We start from the raw sequence: 22,287 nt of genomic DNA on the forward strand, positions 1-22,287 counted from the left end.
TGTTGATCCCGAAAAGGTACAAGCAGTTGCTGATTGGGAAAGACCGAAGTCAGTAACGGAAATAAGAAGTTTCCTTGGTTTGGCAGGCTACTACAGAAGGTTTATCGAGAATTTTTCTAAGTTGGCTGCTCCCATGACTAAGCTAACTAGAAAGGAAGAGAAGTTTGTGCTGGTCTCGATGCATGTGAGAAGAATTTCCAAGAATTGTATGATAGATTGGAAAGTGCCACGATTTTGACTATAATTGATAACTCCGGTGGTTTGACAATCTACATTGATGCGTCGAAGATTGGTTTAGGTTGTGTTTTGATGCAACATGGTAAAGTTGTAGCCTATGCCTCTCGGCAATTGAAAGATTATGAGTGGAACTACCCCACTCACGATTTAGAGCTTGCCGCTATTGTCTTCGCTTTGAAGATTTGGAGACATTACCTCTATGGTGAGAAAATTTCTATTTTCACGGATCATAAAAGTTTGAAGTACTTCTTTACCCAAAAGGAGTTAAATATGAGACAAAGAAGATGGTTGGAATTGGTCTCTGATTATGATTGTGACATTCAGTATCACCCTGGTAAGCCGAATGTGGTTGTTGATGCTCTTAGCAGGAAAAGTCAAAAGAAAGTACTGGACTTTAATGCTCTGAGTCAAACTCTGTTGTCTTCGATTTTGGATTTTGGTTTGGAAGTTGTTCTTGAAGGTTCGGAAGTTGTTTTGTCTGCTATAACGGCAAGATCCACCCTTAGAGACAGAATTGTTGCTTTGCAAGGTTCGATCAAGAATTTAAGGAAAAGATTGAGAAGATTTCTTTGAATCCTGATTTAGACCATGACTTTGGTATATCTATGGATGTGCCCTATTGTTTAGAGGTAGACTTTGTGTGCCAGCTGATGAAGGAATCAAGAAAGAGATATTGAAGGAAGCACACCAGTCGATCTTTACGATACACCCTGGAAGCACCAAGATGTATAAGGATTTAAGAGAACATTTTTGGTGGATTGGTTTGAAGGCCGATGTTGATGATTTTGTTGCCAAGTGTGAGACTTGCCAGCGTGTGAAAGCCGTTCATCAACCCCCATCTGGATAACTTCAGCCTCTTCCTATTCCTAGTTGGAACTGGGAAGATATCTCTATGGACTTCGTGACTAGCTTGCCTCGGACAAGTAAAGGTAATGACCTTTGTATGGTTAATTGTTGATAGGTTGACCAAATCAGCCCATTTCATTCCTATGAAGATCACTCATACTTTGGATAAGCTAGCTCTGCTATATGTGGATAATGTAGTTCGTCTGCACGGAGTGCCAGTGAGTATTGTTCTGATCGTGATCCTAGGTTCACCCCAAGGTTTTGGAATAGTTTGCAAAAGGCCTTGGGAACCCAATTAAACTTGAGTACGGCTATTCATCCACGGTCGATGGACAATGCGAGCGGACGATTCAAACACTTTGGAAGATATGCTAAGATCTTGTGTTGTGGATATGGGTGGAAATTGGGATGAACAGTTAGCTTTGGTAGAGTTTGCCTATAACAACAGTTATCAAGCAACGATAGGCATGGCTCCATTCAAGGCTTTGTATGATAATACTTGTAGGACTCCCTTGTATTGGACTGAGACTGGTGAAAGGAAAGTCTTAGGCCTGGAGAAGATTGAAGCTACAAGCGCAATGGTCGACATGATTAGAGAAAGGATAAAGTCTGCTCAGTCAAGACAGAAATCCTATGCTGATAAGAGAAGGACCGATTTGGAATTCCAAATTGGGGAGAAAGTTTTCTTGAAGGTTTCACCTATGAAGGGTGTGATGAGATTCAATGTCAAAGGAAAGCTTAGCCCTCGTTACATTGGACCTTTTTCGATTTTGGAAAAGGTTGGATCTATTGCGTATCGTTTGGCTTTGCCTCCATCTCTTGCTGCAGTGCATAATGTGTTTCATGTTTCGATGCTTCGGAAATACATTGAGAATTCGGAACACATATTACAGCAAGCGCCCAAAGGACTTAGTGCTGAACTTACCTATGATGAAGAGCTAGCTGAAATTTTGGATAAGAAGGACAAGCAACTACGGAATCGCACCATCCCTTTGGTGAAGATTCGGTGGAAGAACCATACCCCCGAAGAAGCTTTTTGGGAGAAGAAAGAAGATGTGAAGGAGAAGTTTCCTCAACTTTTTGGAAGTTCGGGTATGCTTTCAATTTCAATGACGAAATTTCTTTTTAAGGGGGGGGAGAATGTGAAACCCAACCCTAACCTAACCTTGACCCGGAAACCCAGTTGTTTTTAGGACCGAAGACCCGGAGTAAAGGAAGAAGCCAACTATGGGCCATCTCGGTAGAAGACATGGTGTTTGACTCTGAACCCATGGATGTTGATGATGGAGTTCCATACTTGGAGGTTTGTGCAGATTTAGAAAGGAAGCTGCACCTATCTCAAGATGAGATTAGTTGAAGGACTTGGAGTATTATCTAACTTGGTTTGAAGGCATTTCTATACACTAGGTATGTCACTTGATGTGTTGGAGTATTATTTGACTTGGTTTGAAGGCATTTCTACACACTAGGTATGTCACTTGATGTGTGTGCAAAAGCCCTTGAGGTTTAGTGTCCATTGGATCCTTCAATTCCCTGTTTGAACCTTCTTGGCTGTTGATTGGTCGGTGATTGGTCGACTGGGTCAGTAGACCAATCAATCGACCAATGGTGCTTTAAATCCGAGAAACTCCAATTTTAGGGGTTTTCACTCTCTATTTAAACCTACTTCGTGTTACTTAGTATCCTCTGCCTCCAAAACACTTTGAGAACGTGGGAAGACTTTTCCAAAACTCTCTTCGGTGTTTTCGAAGATTCCTCTGCAGATCTGAAGCCTCTCATCTACGATCGCGCAATTCAAGGTTTGTATTTCTTCTATATTATAGATTATTCTTTCTCCACTCTTGTTCTTGATTGAGATCAGGAAGAAGATGCTGCATTCTTGCAACCATCTATTCCATTATCTCATTCTATTCTTTGAGATTCATGATCATCATCATGATCTTAACCCTAACTCTGAATATTTTCTTGAAACCTTAATCCTCGTACGATCTTTTTGGAACCCTTGGGTAACCTCCCATGTGAGGGTAACCACATGAGTTATATTTATGTTAATCTAAACTTTTTCAATGATTTTCTTGTTATCTAATTGCTAAGCAATTATTCCCTTTCATCTTGTGACCCTTGCCTTTTCATAAGAGCCATAAGACTGAAAACCTAACTTCTTGGTTCAAATCAAGAACCCATCTTTTGACCTTGACTTGCTGATTTGACCTTCCTATATAGTTCTAATATGTTCTAGGAAGTTCCCCTTCGAATTTCGGATCAATCAGACTTCAAACGAAGAAGTTATGACCAATCTAGTTTCTGCTGTTCCGTACTAACTCAGTTGGTCGACTGATTGGTCAATTGGGTCAGTAGACCAATCAATCGACCAATGAAGTTAGTAGCTTTATTTTTCACTCTGTTTGATTTTTTTGCTCTCTAATCTTTTAGGCATCTTTCCTAATGTTGTATCTATGATTGTTAAGGGTCTACTTACTAAGTTTGGAGCCTCTTTCTTTGATCTTTGGATTATCTTCGACGATAATCAAGGTAAGGACAGTTATTTCATAATAACATAGATTGCATACTCTCTGATTTCTACTTTAAGAAACTCTGAGTTTATCTACTGTTCTTGTATTTTATACTTCTGATGTACTAGTGTAACTACAGTAGCATTTCACTTATGTCTTCTTTTTCATTATTCAAGATTATATGAAATGCTTATTACTACATATGATCTAGTGATTTTATTATGCTATTACATTCTCTTTGTATGATGAGTTGTTGATTTTGTATGTCATGGCTGATCTGAGAATGTGTTTGATTAGGTATGATTTGGGATTGAGAAGTATCCTTTTGACACTTCTGTCCTTGGACATTATCAGAAATAGTATGGGATGTTTCCGGGGGTTGCCCATTGACGCTTTTCCAAATCATTGGTTGTCATACCTAGGGCTGTCTAGCAGTGTTTGCCTAGGATGTCCCCGTTATATCAAACTCGATTCGGAAGGGTATTAAGACCGAACAACCCGTGGCAGCAATGGGGATTCACTGGCGCTCAAGACCGGTATACAACCCGTGAGAGGATGGGAATCACATTGTGGGGGCCATTTATTGGAGGGTTGCATATGATTAGACTTGGGATCTTGGGCGCTCAAGACTGGTAACCAACCCGTGAGAGCTTCCCGTTTACCATATGTGGATAACCAATAGGGTTGATGAGTCCATAGTCTGAGAGGGAATACATTGACTCTAGTGTGAAGGATACTGGAAAAGATCCTGAGAGGGGAGGAATGAACGTATCTGGATCTGAGTTGATGTAACTGAGTAAATGACTTGCATTGGGCTAGGCTTAACCCTGACATGCGCCAGTACTTAGACCAATGGTGATGTGAGAGAGCGGTGACTTAACCCCTAGCCATGGAATTGTCTGAGAGGGATGCCGGACCCATTATCAACTGATGAAGAGTGACTAAGACCTTCCCAAAGAAGTATGGTACTATGACTTAAATCATGTCTGCCAATAGAGACCAGCATACATAGAGTTTAGATGCGTACATACATTATCTGTTTCATATTGCATTGCATCTTGTTATGATCTGCTATATGTTATTTATGTTGTTATGAGTTAACTTGGCTTGCTGAGTTCATTCGATCTCACTATTTTTTGTACAATCTTTTTGTTAGATTATTCTACAGGTACTGGCTACTATGAAGGACAGTACGATGAAGCGCAAACCGATGAAGTGTACTACACACAAGGTACTGGCGAATATGAAGATAACCCTGATGATTCCTCGGGCGATCATGTTGCGTACTACGATTAGACGTAACGTAGAGTTGGAACATCTATGTTGGATTGATGAAGTCCACTATTTTGAGGATGTTATCTATAGGATTGAAAACTCGTAGTTCTGTTGATTTTCTTTCCTCGTTTTCCTTTAAACTCCGTTGTAATTCTTTTTAGACTTGCATACTACATTTCCGCTATAGCTGTGGAGTGAGTTTCCGCCTCACTCTACTTCTTTTTTATGTGATTACATCTGGTATCATTTCCGCACTCTGATTGTACTAATATTTAATTCCTGATTAGATCTTTTGTTTATAATAATATATGTGATTTTATCTATTCATGATTATGTTATTACATATGTTGGAGGATGATTTCCTCGATACTTGACCTTCGGGGCTGTGGATCACATACCCGGGTATGCCAGTTAGGGTACCGGTTGGGGGGATGTGACAATGTGGTGTGCGTTCTGGGGGCTAACAGTTTCAAGCCTTAATTCAAAAAGAGAGCAACAACTAGGAAGTGGAATACTTTTTGAAGGCTAGGGCATGGTTGTTGATTTCGAGATAGCTAGTGATTCTCAATCAAATGGCCATGAGGGGCAATGTTAGTCCCCAAAAACTAATGACTATAATAGATCAGGTTCTAAAGTGAACTCTAGTTATGGTAGTTAACTCTAGTTATATGTTTGAATTTTCAAATTTCCTTGTCACCAAGATCCTAGGAGATTATCCTAAAGTAGTTTTAGGCAGTTTTTGGAGGTGGTTATCACCTTTGTCTATAAATACCAGTGTAAACTCTTCTATAAACACAACTCAATACATCAAATGACAATTTATACTTAACAAATTTTATCATTTTTTTTAATCTTAGATTAGGTTTAGTTCTTCTTCTTTTGTAACCTTAGCATAGCAATGGTATAGGTTCACCAAGAAGGAGCCCCACAAGTTGGAGTTGCCTTCTCCCAAAAGGCATCGAAGTCCTCAATACGCCGAGGCAAATAGAACCCTTAACAGCCTGATATTCTTCATTTACCTTGGATCATTTGAAGAAATCCAAGAAGAAATTGGACCAACAAACACGTATGCCCCTTATCTCTTGAGCTACATACTCATAGGTCGCGGAGGGCATTGCAACATGTTCTTCAACCATTCTACCATAATACCAATGGTTTTCAATCATCATATTATGGTATTCATCAATTCTACCATGGTATTGATGGTTTTCAACCATCCAATCATAGTGCTCATCGATTCTACCATAATATGCATCCATGCTATTCTGAACGGCTTCCATGCCTTTTCCTCCTTGAGCCTAATACTAAATTTTTCTGAGGGTCTCACCTGGCATGCCAAAAATGTTTCCATGTAAAAATATGAGTTCATTTTCAGCCACTACCACTGATGTAATTGAAGTGCATGGGCATGGCAGAGCATCAAGGGCTTGAAGGAAACAAACTATGTACATTTGGGATAAGGCAACAAAAACTTGTGGAGTCCTCTAAGGTGGACTTGTACCCATTCTAAATTAATTGAAGAAAAGACTACCTCTAAAATAAACTAATTGATAATAATAATAATAATAATAATAATAATAATAATAATAATAATAATAATAATAATAATAATAATAATAATAATAATAATAATAATAATAATAATAATAATAATAATAATAATAATAATAATAATAATAATAATAATAATAATAATAATAATAATAATAATAATAATAATAATAATAATAATAATAATAATAATAATAATAATAATAATAATAATAATAATAATAATAATAATAATAATAATAATAATAATAATAATAATAATAATAATAATAATAATAATAATAATAATAATAATAATAATAATAATAATAATAATAATAATAATAATAATAATAATAATAATAATAATAATAATAATAATAATAATAATAATAATAATAATAATAATAATAATAATAATAATAATAATAATAATAATAATAATAATAATAATAATAATAATAATAATAATAATAATAATAATAATAATAATAATAATAATAATAATAATAATAAAATAATAATAATAATAATAATAAAATAATAATAATAATAATAATAATAATAATAATAATAATAAAATAAAAAAAAAAAAAAAAAAAAAAAAAAAAAAAAAAAAAAAAAAAAAAAAAAAAAAAAAAAAAAAAAAAAAAAAAAAAAAAAAAAAAAAAAAAAAAAAAAAAAAAAAAAAAAAAAAAAAAAAAAAAAAAAAAAAAAAAAAAAGTACATGAACTGCCTCTTGAAGTTACATAATCTCCTATTGGAGTTAGAAAACCATCATAATCTCCTCTTGGAGTTTAACATTACAATTCAACATAACTACTAACTATCACAACTTCTATAACTACTAGTAACTACTATATCTTCTCAACCTCATCCAAATGTATGGAATTAGGTTCTCCTCTAGCCTAGCTGGTCAGCCTCTCATGATACCATTAATTGGGGCCAACATAGAACTGGTTCTCATCCCAAGTTCATGATTGAACTGGGCTACAATTGGTAATATTTTTTTTAAAAATTTTTTAATTACTTTTTGAGGGGGTGAGAATCAACAGGGTGGCTCCTTTATTACACTAATGATGCCTACATATATATTATTATGGTCAATTTGCATGCATCTCCCTTAAGATTTGTTCTATTTATATTTTTACAAATAGAGTTGGCAAATAACATATGGTTCCCCTGCTTTGATTATTCAGTAGATGTTTACTCAAAAAAATAAAAATAAAAATAAAACCTGATCGTTTTATTAGGATGTACATGTCAATTAGCCGACCCGGAGGGGTGTCTAACATAATCCAGAGGTAACTGGAAGGACTGAAAACAACTTGCACCTAGTTGAGGTTTGCGCAAAAGACAAAATACGGAGGTATATCTCTCATTCTTTTATTTTATTTTAATGAAAGGTGTTATCTCTCAATAACATAAGCAAATAGATCAGACTTTGCATTTATTTCTAGACCGAATTGGTAGTATTTTATTAAAATAGGCCGTGTTCACATGAACTTACTCTGTTTTCAATAATAATAATAATAATAATAATAATAATAATAATAATAATAATAATAATAATAATAATAATAATAATAATAATAATAATAATAATAATAATAATAATAATAATAATAATAATAATAATAATAATAATAATAATAATAATAATAATAATAATAATAAAATAAAAAAATTAATGACAACTTGCACTTCATAACCTAATTTTAAACTAAAGACAAAATATAGCGGTGTATCTAGATCTCAATAATATAAGCTACGTATTTTTCATTAAAAAAGCCCAACTTGCACTTCATAACCTACTTCTGATTAAGTAATTGGTATCTTTCATTAAAATAGCTTCTCTTTCATAATCCTCCCTTCCTCCCCTTTGTATTCTTCCTGTAGTACAGCATATTCTCATCCTCTCTCCCTAATTCTCTCATCGTAATTTTCATTTTGTTACTAGAAACCGCAACAACACAGTGGGTTTTCTAGCCCAGAAGGCCCGATTGATTGTGGATACAATCCTCTGACTGCACTCCACTCCTTGGTTGAGAGATATATGCTCATCAACCTCGATCCCTCTACTCGAATAAACAGATTTTCTATCAGGAAAAAAAAAAAAAAAAACATATTCACATGGACTAGCCATTTTCAATTTATCAATAATAATAATGGTTAATTAAATAATTAATGACAACTTGCGCTTCATAGCTTAGTTTTAAGTTAAAGACAAAATATGGTGGTGTGTATCCCTCAATAATAAAAGCGAAGTGTCTCTTTTGTTTAAGTAGAGTTGGTACTCTATCATTAAAATAGGCTGTATTCACATGAACTAACTCTTTGCAGTTTATTAATTAACAATGATAATAATCAATTAAATAATTAATAACAACTAGCGCTTCATAGCCTAGTTTTAAGCTAAAGTCAAAATATGGGTGTGTATCTCTCAATAATATAAGCTAATGAATCAGCATTGTGTTTTTCTCTTTTGTTTAAGTAGACTTGGTAGTCTTTTTGTTGAAATTAAGTAGATTATCGTATTCACATGCACTACATTAGCCGAGGGGATAGACATAGACTTGAGTGTCTCACCAATTGGTTTATAGAAGAGAAAACTGACAAGACTACAAACCAGTCTCCTCTAGTGTATGGCTTTTCAGTCTTCAAGGCTTTAGGAGATCCATTGATATATCAAACTTTAACCCCCACCCTCTTTACTTGATGTCTTTTTTCCCTTCTTTACTTATGTGACTCTCCTCCTCTCTTATTGATAGTCTCATAATTATCTGATATCGTAAATTCTTAGCGAATTGGATTGAAGCAGGTTTCAGAGATTGAATGATCATGTCAATTTGAGGTACGTAAGTAGAGTGTTTTACCTAATCTTTCATTCCACTGGATGAACATTGCATGGTAACCTACTTCCATTGTCTGTTAATATCCATCTAATATCTTAATATTTCGTCTCAACAATATATGCTTGATTTGTTAGATTTCTTCTAAGTCCTAATATATGCTTGATTTATAAAATTTCTCCTTATTTCTTTCTGATGATTTTATCCCAGCAATATATGGAATGATTTTGTTAGATTTTTCCTTGTTTCTTTCTGATGATTTGATCTCAACAGTATGTAGTTGATTTATTATATTTCTCCTTATTTCTTTCTGATTATTCTATCTCTGTAATATATGGCTTATTCACTAGATTTCTCCTTCTTTCTTTCTGATAATTTTATTCAAAGACAATAAAATTTTTATTTTTATTTTCTCATCTACTTCGTCTTCTCCTCCTGCACTTACCCTTTTACTGATCTTTTTTGCCCTTTCTCTATAATATTCAAAACCATCAATGGAATTAAACGGTATTTACCATTGTCAGCAGGTCTTCTCAGATATCCATAAATGATCAATGAAATCAACCGGCTTCCTGTTACCATGCCTTCTCATACATCCATAACTCCTTGAAACCCTTAGTCTGCAATATTTGTGGCTTCTTTTCTTCCATTTTCTTCCTTTCTCTGCAGTAGTATTACAATCAATGGGATCTCAAACCAAACACTGAACTAGCTTCTTCGCTTCTGGTATATCTTTGAGATTCATTATGATACATTTCAAGATCTGAATTTGCTCAAGAAGATTGAGGCCCATGCATCTTGGGTGAGGGATGTAAATGAATAGTCAAAAATTCGAATACGCTTCGTATCCGTATCCACTTAACAGTATCCAAATTCAATTTTATATTAACATGTGAATGCTACCTATCTACTAAGTGGAATTACCCATTTATAATATACATATGTTGGTCAATATCACTTACTTGTTAATATTCCATGTAGATCTCTTGATCTTGACTTTGTCTTTCTCTTATATTTAAGATGATTATCGTCTATTTTCGAGTACGTGGGAACTAAACAAGCTTTCCCTCTCTTTACTTTCTCTTTCCTCTCCTCTATTTTTTTTCTTCTTCTTCTGCGTTTTCTCTCTCCTCTCCACTTCTCCTCTCTATGTTTTTTCTCTTCTCTGTACTCTCCACTTCTTTTCTCTCTTCTCTTTCTATTCTTTCTCTGTTCTCTCTATTCTCTCTCCTCTTTTCTTCCTCTTTTCAGGCGAACCCAGTCTCCTCTTATCCTTTCTTTTCTTTCTCTTTCCACTCTTAATTTTGCTCTTCTCTGTCTCTCTTTCGCTCTCTATTCTTTCTCTTTTTCTTCTCTTTCTCTCACCTCTCTTAATTTTTCTCTTCTGTTGACATGCATAAAGGTAACACCTAATATTCTCTCTCTCCTCTCTTTAATTCACTTCTCTTATACTCTCTTTCCACTCTTATCATAATAACACATGTCACCTTTTGTGAAAATTCACCACATAGGTGGGAGGGAGAGAGAGGTGTCACCCCCTCCTCGTCTCTCTCTATCAACTTTTATATATATATATATATATATATATATATATATATATATATATATATATATATATATATATATATATATATAAAAAAAAAAAATATAGAGATACCAGATACCACCTAGTAACACAAAAAAAGCTAAACAAAATTATGGAACAAAGGCAGCTTTGATAATTTGTGGGTTTTAAAGCCTTGTTTTCATGGGTTTATATATGATGAGGTAAGATGTAGTGGATGATGGTGGGTATGGAAAACAGGGCTGGTATAAGCAATAATAAAAGTTTGATTGTTGACAATAAAATTATATCACACATTAAGTGACATATTGGTAAATTTTTCTATATTTTAAGGTCGGTTGATTATGCATTGGATTCCTTATCGTGGTGCTTCCAAAAATTTGGCTGATTATAAATCCTTGATTTTTAAATAGATGCTATTTATTTAGTTATTTTTTATTTTTTATCGAACTCTTCTTTGGTTGGAATTGTTTGGACGGACTCTGCTCTCAATGAAATAAAGTCACTGGCTTCTCAGTTAGTTATTCCTGGAGGCAATTTATTAGAAATTACAATCCTTCCCTAAGGGCCTGTTTGGTTACATGAATCCAGAGATTTCAAATCTCTGGACTCATGAATCTGAGAATTATACCCGTTTGGTTGTAAAAATCTCTAGATTCATGAAATCTAGAGATTCACCTTTTTACACTAAAAACGTGAATCTGTAGATTTATGGGTAATGGGTGAAATCCAGAGATTCCAAAAAAGCTATACATTTGCACATTCACAAAAATCACATCGATCAAATAGTTTTTTATGATGAATCCACAGATTTCATTCCACAACCAAACATCTAACTTTATAAATTATAACTCCATAGATTTGAAATCTATAGATTTGAAATCTCTAGATATTTGAAATCTCCAAACTCATGTAACCAAACAGGCCCTAAAAGATTTATTAGAAATCAATAAATTTGGCCACATGATGGATTGTTAAGTAATTAAGGTTAACTGTGCACTTGATGGAAGCGATTTGTTATTATTCATTAAAATTATGTTTTAAGAAGTTTATTCCAGATTTGTCTTCAAGAAGTTGGATACGCATGCGAAAACTCCAATAAAAGAAGATAGTAGTAGAAAATTTATTGGTAATACTCCAAGTATATCAATTCAATTAATTGACAGGGGAAAGATCCTTACCTAGATTCGCTTTCCCAAATATGAAGTATACGCAGCGGAAGTAAATCTGGATCCACGTTCTCGTTCCACCACCAAAGCTCTACCATGGCGATTCCACAATCACTAGAAAGGGAATAATTTCCACAACCCAAATGCCGTGTGGAAAGGATGGAAGAGTGATCTAAAGCAAGGAACTCTTTCCTGCGTTTCTAGGGGAGAGAGAGAGAGAGATGGAAGCCGCCTCGACGAATGAATCACACTCTTTTATCGTGTACTCTCAAGTGATAGGGTGGTTACAAATATATAACCTATATTTTGTAACCGCCCTAATTGTGAGTTTCTAGATTTGCCCTTGGACGTCTAATTTATTAATTATATTAATAAATTCCAATATCTCCCACTTGCACAAGGGCAAGTGTTAATCTCTCAATGTGTCCCAGACACAGATGTATATCCCAAATATACACATTCAATCTCTCTGCTATGTATCCCAGATACATAGACCACTTATGTCCCAGACACATGTATATCCCAGATATACATATATATTGATCACTTCGCTATGCATCCCAAATACATAGACCACTTATGTCCTAGACACAAACATCCACAAGTCATACTGGCAAAATGGGTTGTGCGACCGGTGATATAATTGCACGCGTGAACCCCAAACTAGAAACCTTCCCAGAAGGCCAGAATGACACATTACTCAAAGAAATAAATCAAATAAGCATTAGTATACCACAGTGTCCTAGGTTTATTCAAACTCACCAAACTAATGGTATCTCGATCCCTCTGAGAGATCACCTTCTTGTCCTTACAATGTTCACTACTGTAACACATACAGTTGGTACCAGCAAACACTTTTTAGGGTGCAATTGAATCAAACCTTTCCTTTCGCCCCAGACCATCACTACATTTAGGATTGATTCCTTTCCCGGTAATGGCCCTTTAGGTCGAATCACTCATGACCATAGGTAACACCCCAAAGTAGCCACATTAACCCTTCATTTCATGATGTCGTCGAAAGTCACTACGAACACTAATGGACCGTAAGGTCCAAGACTCACACAATGAGAGGAGCAGGGATCCATCCTCTCATTTCCAATGATCGCTAAGCACACATAGTATGATATACGTGCTATGGTGGAGCATTCTATACACAATAGAATGTATGTCCCTCTCAACACCATACAGGTCTTAGTCTAGTCGCAACCTCTTGCGCCTAACCCGAGTTTCTTTATTGTCGCCACCCTAGCGCCACATAAAGTACTCGCACTGGCTCCTATAGGCAACATTAATAGTGGGAACATTCATGTCAATTCTCTTCACAATAGAGAAACTCATCTTGATTCCAAATCAAGGCGACATCATGATTATGAATTGACCTACACAAAGTCATTCACAATCCGTCTAATCTCTGCTAGCCTCCAAGGCACCAGAGGCGAATGCTCGTGTGAGTGAGTCATTCTCTTGCCTATTGACATATCTTGTTTTATGCTAGAAAAACACAATCATACAAAAAGTGAATAAAATAAATGCTGGAATGAACTCATATTTGCTCAATAATAAGAAAGTCTCAGTACAAAAATAAGTCACAATCTACGCAAGCCTAAGGATTTTACATGAAAAATAAAAATATCCTTGGCTATTGGTTTGGTAAAAGGGTCAGCTACCATCTGACTAGTAGAAATGTGCTTAAGTACAACTTTCTTCCTTGATGTAATGTCTCTAACAAACTGATATCTCAACTGTATATGTTTGGTCTTCCCATGATTCTTGGATTCCTTGACATAGTTAAGAGCTGCCGTAATATCACAGTAGACAAGGGCAGCCTATTTGGATGTCATTACAATTCCAGTATGTCGAAGGAATCTCCTCAAGCAAATAGTCTCTTAAACCGCAACTGAGCATGCCACATACTCTGCTTCCCTGGTCGAGAGGGATATATAAGCCTGCTTCTTGCTACACCACGAAATGGCCCCGCCATTCAGCAAGAAAGCATATCCAGAGGTTGTTTTGCGCTCATCAATGTCTCCAGCCCAGTCGGCATTGCTATAGCCAACCAACCACAAATCCGATCCTTGGTAACACAGCATGTAGTTACTTATTCCTCTAAGATATCTTAATATCCTCTTGACTGCTTTCAAGTGCTCTATGCCTGGGTTTGATTAGTACTGACTAACCAAACCTACTGCATAACAAATATCCGGCCTAGTACATATCATAGCGTACATAAGGCTACTTACTGCACTGGATATGGAACTCTTTCCATCTTGGTTTTCTCCTCTAGAGTCTTAGGACCCATATCAAGGCTCAAATGCAAACCCTTCTCCACTGGAGTATCAATTGGTTTGCAGTTGTGCATCTGGTATCTCGTCAAGACATTGTCAATATAGGTCTCCTAAGATAAACCCAGTAATCTCTTTTGCCTATTTCTGACAGTCTTGACACCAAGCACATAGCTTGCTTCACCCATGTCCTTCATATCAAATACGGAGGACAACCATTTCTTAATGGTTTCCAATAACTCCTTGCTATTGCTAGCCATAAGTATGTCATCTACGTACAGTGTCAGAATGACATAATTACCATCAGATCTCTTGGTGTAAACACAGTGGTCTTCCTCAAGCATGGAAAAAACATTTTCCATCATAGCGTGGTGGAAGCGCACATTCTACTATCTAGATTCTTGCTTTAAGCTATATATGGACTTCTTAAGCTTGCATACTTTGTGCTCAAAATCATTAGCTTCAAAGCCTTGAGGTTGATCCATATAGATCTCTTCCTCAAGTTCTCCATTGAGAAAAGAAGTTTTTACATCCATCTGATAAAGCTCCAAGTCCAGCTGAGCAACAATGGCTAGAATGAGGCGAATTGAGGCAAACTTAACCACAGGGGAAAAAGTTTCCTCATAATCAACCCCCTCTCGTTGGGTGTAGCCCTTAGCCACTAAATGAGCCTTGAATCTCTCAATAGATCCATCCGCCTTTCTTTTGATCTTGAAAACCAACTTGTTCCCAATTGCCTTTAGGCCCGATGACAAGTCAACCAAGTCCCAGACATGGTTAACTTTCATTGACTCCAACTCTTCCTCTATTGCTTTCAATCATTCCTTTGAGCTTGACCCCACAAGAGCTTCCTGCACGCTCTTCAGTTCATGCTCATCGACTGAAGTCATCTCACAGTTGATCTCTTCAGGAGTTACCATGTAGGCCTTCATCCTCTATGTCAAAATGTCAACAAGGAACTTGCCCGCGCCCACTATGGCACAAGTGCATGTCAGATTGCTCACCCTCTGAGGTAGCTATCACATCTGCACTCCCACTCCCACTAGGATCTTCTGGATGAACTCCAGGTTCATCATCCAGAATCTGAATCCCTGGAGTGACAAGACCACTATCTTGTATCTCAAAGAATTCCGATGATTCTTTGTTAACTCCTGAAAGAAATGGAAAATTATTCTCCAAGAATGTTGCATCCCTAGACTCAAGTTCCGTTCTCCTCTCACTCTCATCTAGTCCAATGAAGACATGGCCCTTTGAGGGTTCAGAATATCTCACAAGATACACTTTATTCCTTTGGGTTCAAGCTTTCCATATTGGTGAGAAGTAGAGTGAACATATGCTGCACATCCCCATGCGCGCAAGTAACTCAAATCTGCCTTCCTTCCGGTCCACAACTCATATGGTGTGGAAGGAACTGATTTGGTTGGAACTTTGTTGAGGATATAGGCAGCAGTCAGCAAAGCATCTCCCCAATAAGAGATGGGTAGATTTGCCTGCGCCATCATGGATCTCACCATGTCTAGCAAGGTTCTATTCCTCCTCTCAGCAACCCCATTTTGCTGTGGAGTCCCTGGAATAGTAAGTTGTCTAGATATTCCCTTTTTATACACAACCCTTTGAACATTTCAGAGAAATACTCTCTACCTCTATCCGTTCTAAGAGTTTTAATCCTTTTATCTAACTGATTCTCAACTAAGCTCATGAATTTCTTAAAACATTCTAGAGCTTCTGACTTATGAGAAATTAGATAAATGTGACCATACCGTGTATAGTCATCTATGAATGTGATGAAATAAGCTTGTCCTTTTCTAGTATGCACATTCATGGGTCCACACACATATGAATGCACAAGTTCTAAAGGAAGAGAGGCTCTCAAAGCCTTTTTAAATGGTTTTCTAGTTGTTTTTCCTGCTAGACATGACTCACAGGTTGGCAAATCAGATAGTGAACCTTGGCCTAAGAGACCTTCTCTTGCCAACTTGTTCATCCAATCTAAGCCAATATGTCCTAGTCTAGCATGCCACAAATTAGAATCAATACACATAGTATTTTGGCAAACAAAAGCATTACTAGGATTAGATAAATTATCAATTGTATCCAATACAATAAAACCATTATTAAGAAAACCATAACCATAAACTGTATCACCTAGATACAAAACCAAAGAATTGTTTTCAAATACAACTCTAAAACCATGTCTCATAAACCACTATTGTTTTTGTTCCCACTCTAGTTACTTTGCTTCGACCGCTGAGGTTGAGCTTTCTCTCTCTTGCGCTTGAAGCCTGCAGCCTTACTAGTGCTAGCTTCAGCAACAAATACTTCAGTTTGAGGGGCATCGGCCAACATCCGATCCTCATCTAGCTCAAGGTGCTTGGCAGCTTGATCAAAAGTCTTGACATCATCAGCATGAGTCAAAAAGATCTCCATATGCTCCCAAGTCTTTGGCAATGACCTGATGATTGTGGAAACTTGCTCCTCATCAGTCTTTTGGTGCCCACATGCGCTCAACTCACTAATCATGTTAGACATGATGGTTATATGCTGCCTCATGGTGTGACCCTGGCGCATCTTATAACCGTCAAAGGTGAGTCTGAGCTGGCGGCCTCTTGTGGTGGAAGTCCCTCCATATTGGAACTTCACAGCCTCCCATAAAGACTTTGCAGTCCTATGCTTCCCAAAACAAAGCATCAGGTCATCCCTCATGGAGCTCAGGATTGTAATCCTAGCTACTCGGCCTAGATACTTGCACCTTTCGGTGCCAGAGGTCATAATTCCTCTCAATCAGTTTATCTCCTTTCGTGAAGTCAGCAACAATGCTCTTGGTAGCAGCCATTTATTCTAGAGACATTATATATTAGGATGAGTTCAACTATTCTAGTATAAAACACAACTCAAGCAATAACAAATCACACTAGCATAGTCAACCTATGGGGTAAGCATTTAAACTAAAAGAGATGCTAACAAATATTCAATCAAATTCTCATGCAAAACCATATAGACTTATACACTAGTTTCATTCTGTGCAAGAAACATGATTGATAGACCCATAATTAAAAACAGTTTTAATAAAATAAAACTTGCAATCATGTTAATGCTATGAGGTGGTTCACATAGCACACTTCTACCTCATTAGCTCCCACTAGGCCCCATTAGGCCCTCAATGCTCAAACATCACATAGATTGTAAGCCATTGATGTCCAGTAAATAGAAACACATTCAAACTTGACAAAAAATCAGACGGATTCTGAGACGGCTCTCCGTCTGGCTTTTTGCAACCAGACGGTCGATCGTCTGCTCCAGACGAAAAATCTGTCTGGGTCACTGTGTTCTGTTAGACCAATAGACAGACGACCGTCTGGTCCACAGTGACAAAAAAAATAGTGTTTTTCTGATTTTTTCTTGAATGCATTTTTTTTCAAAAAACGGGAAAACACGTTTTTTCTCCAAAAAAATCATCCAAAAACACATGAAAAAAAATCCAGCAATAAATCTTAAACAAAATAATTGTCATGGATTATCAAATCATGCAAAACTTCATTAGAGAAAAACACAAGGATCTCCCACTCGGATCCGAACCCAAAACATAAGGGTTTCCAAAAACCCTATCAATTCTCCCATGGGTTTCATATTAAACCCTAGATTCTCCATGAGTTATTATAAGCCTTTTAATCCTCCCCTTGGATCCATTCATTGAAAATAAACAATGGGGAGGAACCGAGAATCATGGGAACCACGGCTTTGATGCCAATATTGGTAATACTCCAAGTATATCAATTCAATTAATTGACAGGGGAAAGATCCTTACCTGGATTCGCTTTCCCAAATATTAAGTATACGCAGCGGAAGTAAATCTGGATCCACGTTCTCGTTCCACAACCAAAGTTCTACCGAGGCGATTCCACAATCACTAGGAAAGGGAATAATTTCCACAACCCAATTGCTTGTGGAAATGATGGAAGAGTGATCTAAAGCAAGGAACTCTTTCTGCGTTTCTAGGGAGAGAGAGAGAGAGATGGGAGCCGCCTCGTACGAATGAATCACACTCTTCTATCTTGTACTCTCAAGTGATAGGGTGGTTACAAATATATAACCTATATTCTGTAACCGCTCTAATTATGAGTTTCCAGATTTGCCCTTGGACATCTAATTTATTAATTATATTAATAAATTCCAACAAAATTCATTAGTGAAAAAACAGCTAGTTAATTATCTACAGAATTTAGAAAACTGGGCACTAATTGATTAATACTCTGATATTGCTGGCTTTTAGGAATTTCCTTCTGAAATCTGAAGACATTTTGGAAGAGTAGAACTAAAAAGCAAAGTACAGAACGTCAAATGGCACAGATCAGTGTCATGGTCCTCTTGAACAACGTAACATACCTTCTTGCAAAAGCTAGTAAGCTTCCCATGTCTGAAGTTGATCAAGTTCGACAGCTTAAGTCCAAGTTGGAATACGTGCTTAATTTCATTGTGAATTCCAAAGGAACAATCAACCGTTATGAGGATGATGGACCTCGGAAGCTGGTTATTTATAAAGAGCTGGTTGATGAAATAGGTGGTTTAGTACATGAAGCAGAGGGCTGTGTGGGTACTATAGACCCACCTGCACTGGACATGAATCCTCTTCAGATCCATGTGGAAGAAATTATAAACCGTATATGCAGAGACTTTGGCGTTGGATATGAACCCCAGAGTAGCGTCAGCGTGTATGACCCAATACAAGCACCATTCGGGCGTGGACTGTCACGAAGGATGTGTCCGTTACCTGTGGAAGACGATGAAGCTGTTGGCCTCAGTGAAAGCCACGAGTTACTGGTAGATCGGTTGATCAATAAATATGAACTTTGGTCGGAATACGGGGATGCATCCAAGCTTAAGGCTATTGCAATAACGGGAGAAGGTGGAACTGGTAAGAGTACTCTAGCAAACAACCTTTACAATAATGTTCGGGTTACACGTCATTTTACATCACGTGCTTGGATATCAGTCTCGACAAAATATAGGTTGAGGAATTTGCTGTTAAGCATTCTAAACCATGTCATGGTCATTAATCAAGAAACCTATGACATGGACGAATGGCAGTTGAAAAAGCAAATTCTGCAACAATTGGAACATCGTAGGTATTTTATAGTGATGGATGATGTATGGACTGCTGAAGCATGGGATGAAATAGAAGACGTATTCCCTGATAATAAACTGGGAAGTCGAGTACTGGTGACCACCCGATCTGATGATGTGGCAGCCAGGGTTCTTAAAGCCCCTCGAAGTTCATGGCGATTTTTTTATGATTATTACTGGCTAGGATCATTAAGCTCGGATGATAGTTGGGTGCTCTTTTGTAAGGTGATATTTGGAGGCAAAAAATGCCCCGAGACTTTACGATCGATTGGCAGAGATATTGTGGACAAGTGTGGGGGGCGGCCGATTGTAATAGTGGTGGTGGCTTCTATTCTAAGAGCTCGCGAGAAGACACTAGACAGATGGCGCCTATTGGTCGATCGACTTCGTTGGTACTCTCTGAGGAAATACAGGGACAATGTATTTGGCATCTTGTCTATATGTTATGAAGAGATACCACAACACCTGAGAACGTGCTTTCTCTATCTCAGTGTTTTCCCAGAAGACTTTGAGATATCTGTGAAACAATTGATTCAGTTATGGATAGCTGAAGGACTGATACCGTGGGTGGAGAACGCAACACCAGCTGAAAGCATGGAAGATTTGGCACAGGGTTATCTAAAGGAACTCGTCAGTCTAAAGTTGGTTGAAGTAACCAAAAAGAGGTCAAATGGTGATCCCAAATCAATCCGTATTCATGATTTTATACGAGAATTGTGTATCAGTTTGTCACGGGATGAAAAATTTGTTGAGGTATATGGCCATTCAGGTAGAACAACTTTGCGAAGACCGGATGACGAGGTACTTGGATCTCGTAGTAGAGATCATTCAACTCGGAGCAAACCCTGGGTACTTTCCATCCTAAGCAATTGTGGAGATTATATAGTTGGTTCAACAACCTGCGCCAACAACTCTTTCCATGTTCGCTCCTTCTCTTGCTTTAGTCATGATGCTAAAAGCGTCTCCAGAGAAGACTGGGCATCACTCCTCCAAAAGTTTCCATTGCTTAGGGTGCTGAATCTTGGCATGGAAGAAGTTCATAAACTCCCCAGTGAAGCCACCCAACATCTATCTCATTTGAGGTACGTCAAGGTAAGAGCTGGATTTACGGAATCAGTATTCAAACTTCGGAATCTCCAAACCATCGATTTACGAACGAGTCTGCTTGGTGAGCTACCAAAGGACATATGGAAGATGCAACAGTTGAGACATCTTTATATGGATGGGCCAAATAGATTACCCCAAGCTGATGAAAGTGACGATCAAGACGGCTTCTGTCTACCGAGCTTACAGACTCTGTATTACATATCAGTTGATCCTGATGATGAAATCTCCAAGAAGGCTCCAAATTTGAAAAAATTAGGGTTATACGAGTATGAATATTTCTCCGGAGAGGATGAGGGGTCCACATTTAACCTTCCACAGCTTCAGTCACTCAAGTTTGTGGGAAAATGCGCGTTTGAAGTGCCAATCAAATTTCCAATCACCATTACCAAGATAACAGTAAAAAAGGCACATCTGGATCCTCAAGTAATCTCGATGTTTGGAGATCTGCCATATCTTCAGATTCTAAAGCTGGTAAAAACTTCTTTTGACGACGATCACTTAGTGTTTGGAAAAGGTTCATTTCCTCAACTGCAGTTGCTGAAATTTGAAGAATCAAATCTTGTTTCGTGGACGGTTGAGAAAGGGGCAATTCAGAAGCTCCGTCGCCTGGTCGTCGTTAAATGTAGCCTACTAAGAGAGCCTCAGCCTGCACTCCTCCATGAACTGACTTCACTCGAAGAACTAGAATTAATTTGGACTTCCTTAACATTCGTTATGCAGCTCAATGATGAGGCTCGAGAGCAGAAGGAAAAAACCCTGAAGATCAAGATCTATCCTCCGATACAACCTGCTACAAAATCATAACTCGTACGTTTATGCAGTAAGTAACACTATCCATGTTATAAAACTTATAACAGGCCTACCTTTCAATTTTCGTTTTTTCTTTCGATCACCACAAATATTCTCTTGGTTTAGAATTTCCATAGTCGATGTTAAAGCTTTGCACTTGAGATTTTCATCATGTTTTTGTTTTCGCTGCTTAATTTATAATTAATATCTTACAAATTAGTTTTTTTAACAGTTCAATGAGTTTCATGTCAATGATGCCGTAACAATCTCTGAAACTTTTCACTTTTTATAAGGTGGGGAAGTGGGTGAATCTCAAGAGTACAAAGAAGAAACACCATTGATCAACGAGAGCAGAGAGAAAGAGTTCAATGTTGAATTTCTGCTAAAGTTATCGGAGGTGCCGCTCGCATGCATGCCAACCGTTGGGCGTTGGGCGTTCATCCATTCAAGGACCTCGGGGAAAAAGCAGTTTTTCCTTTCATGTGTGTCAGTGTTTTTGGACTATTGTCTTTTTTTAAATAATTTCTTTGAAAACATCTGTTAAAACTTCTACATGTGTTTTTATTGGGATATTTGTAATTCTGATGCCTTGCTTTCTTGTACTGTTGAATGGTAGTATCTTTACGAAAAAATAAATAAATAAATAAAATTATGTGTCAGCTTTCTAGTCCCCGACTATTTCGATCTTGCTTACTTTCTCATTCATAAAGTGGGTTATTCTTATGTGGTCAATTTATCTTTCTGGAATAAATGATTGGATTTTGTTTTAATGTCTATGTTTGGTTTATGGCACTTTGTGGTTGGGAACCTTTCACGCGTCACTATCACATTTCCGACTCTGGATCCTCCACCCACATGGGTTGAATATTTTTCGATCCCATATGTGTCGGCATGTGTTGACATGTGTTCAATCAAAGACTTAATATTTATTTTTTGTAATTAGTTTAAAACAGAATTAATCGCCTCTAATTACCGAAAAAAAATCAATCTAAAACATTCACC

The 22,287-nt window shown here is 37.0% G+C and overlaps 1 protein-coding gene across 2 annotated transcripts; it reads left to right on the forward strand.

The window, feature by feature from the left end:
- The first annotated feature begins 8,944 nt into the window (after nt 1-8,944).
- On the forward strand, nt 8,945-21,939 carry LOC148999089 (putative late blight resistance protein homolog R1A-3). Of its 2 annotated transcripts, none has more exons than XM_089141475.1 (3): nt 8,945-9,255; nt 18,539-21,316; nt 21,518-21,939. In XM_089141475.1, exon 2 carries the CDS (start codon nt 18,607-18,609, stop codon nt 21,298-21,300), a length of 2,694 nt encoding a protein of 897 aa, XP_088997601.1. In that variant the 5' UTR covers nt 8,945-9,255; nt 18,539-18,606; the 3' UTR covers nt 21,301-21,316; nt 21,518-21,939. The 2 variants fall into 2 exon arrangements, with proteins under 2 accessions (XP_088997601.1, XP_088997602.1); XM_089141476.1 differs by having other exon boundaries at nt 21,579-21,939.
- The last annotated feature ends 348 nt before the right edge of the window (nt 21,940-22,287 follow it).

Source organism: Hakea prostrata, unplaced genomic scaffold, assembly GCF_041222555.1.
Source record: "Hakea prostrata isolate BN-2017 unplaced genomic scaffold, UWA_Hpros_2 contig_47, whole genome shotgun sequence".
NCBI classification, from domain to species: Eukaryota; Viridiplantae; Streptophyta; class Magnoliopsida; order Proteales; family Proteaceae; genus Hakea; species Hakea prostrata.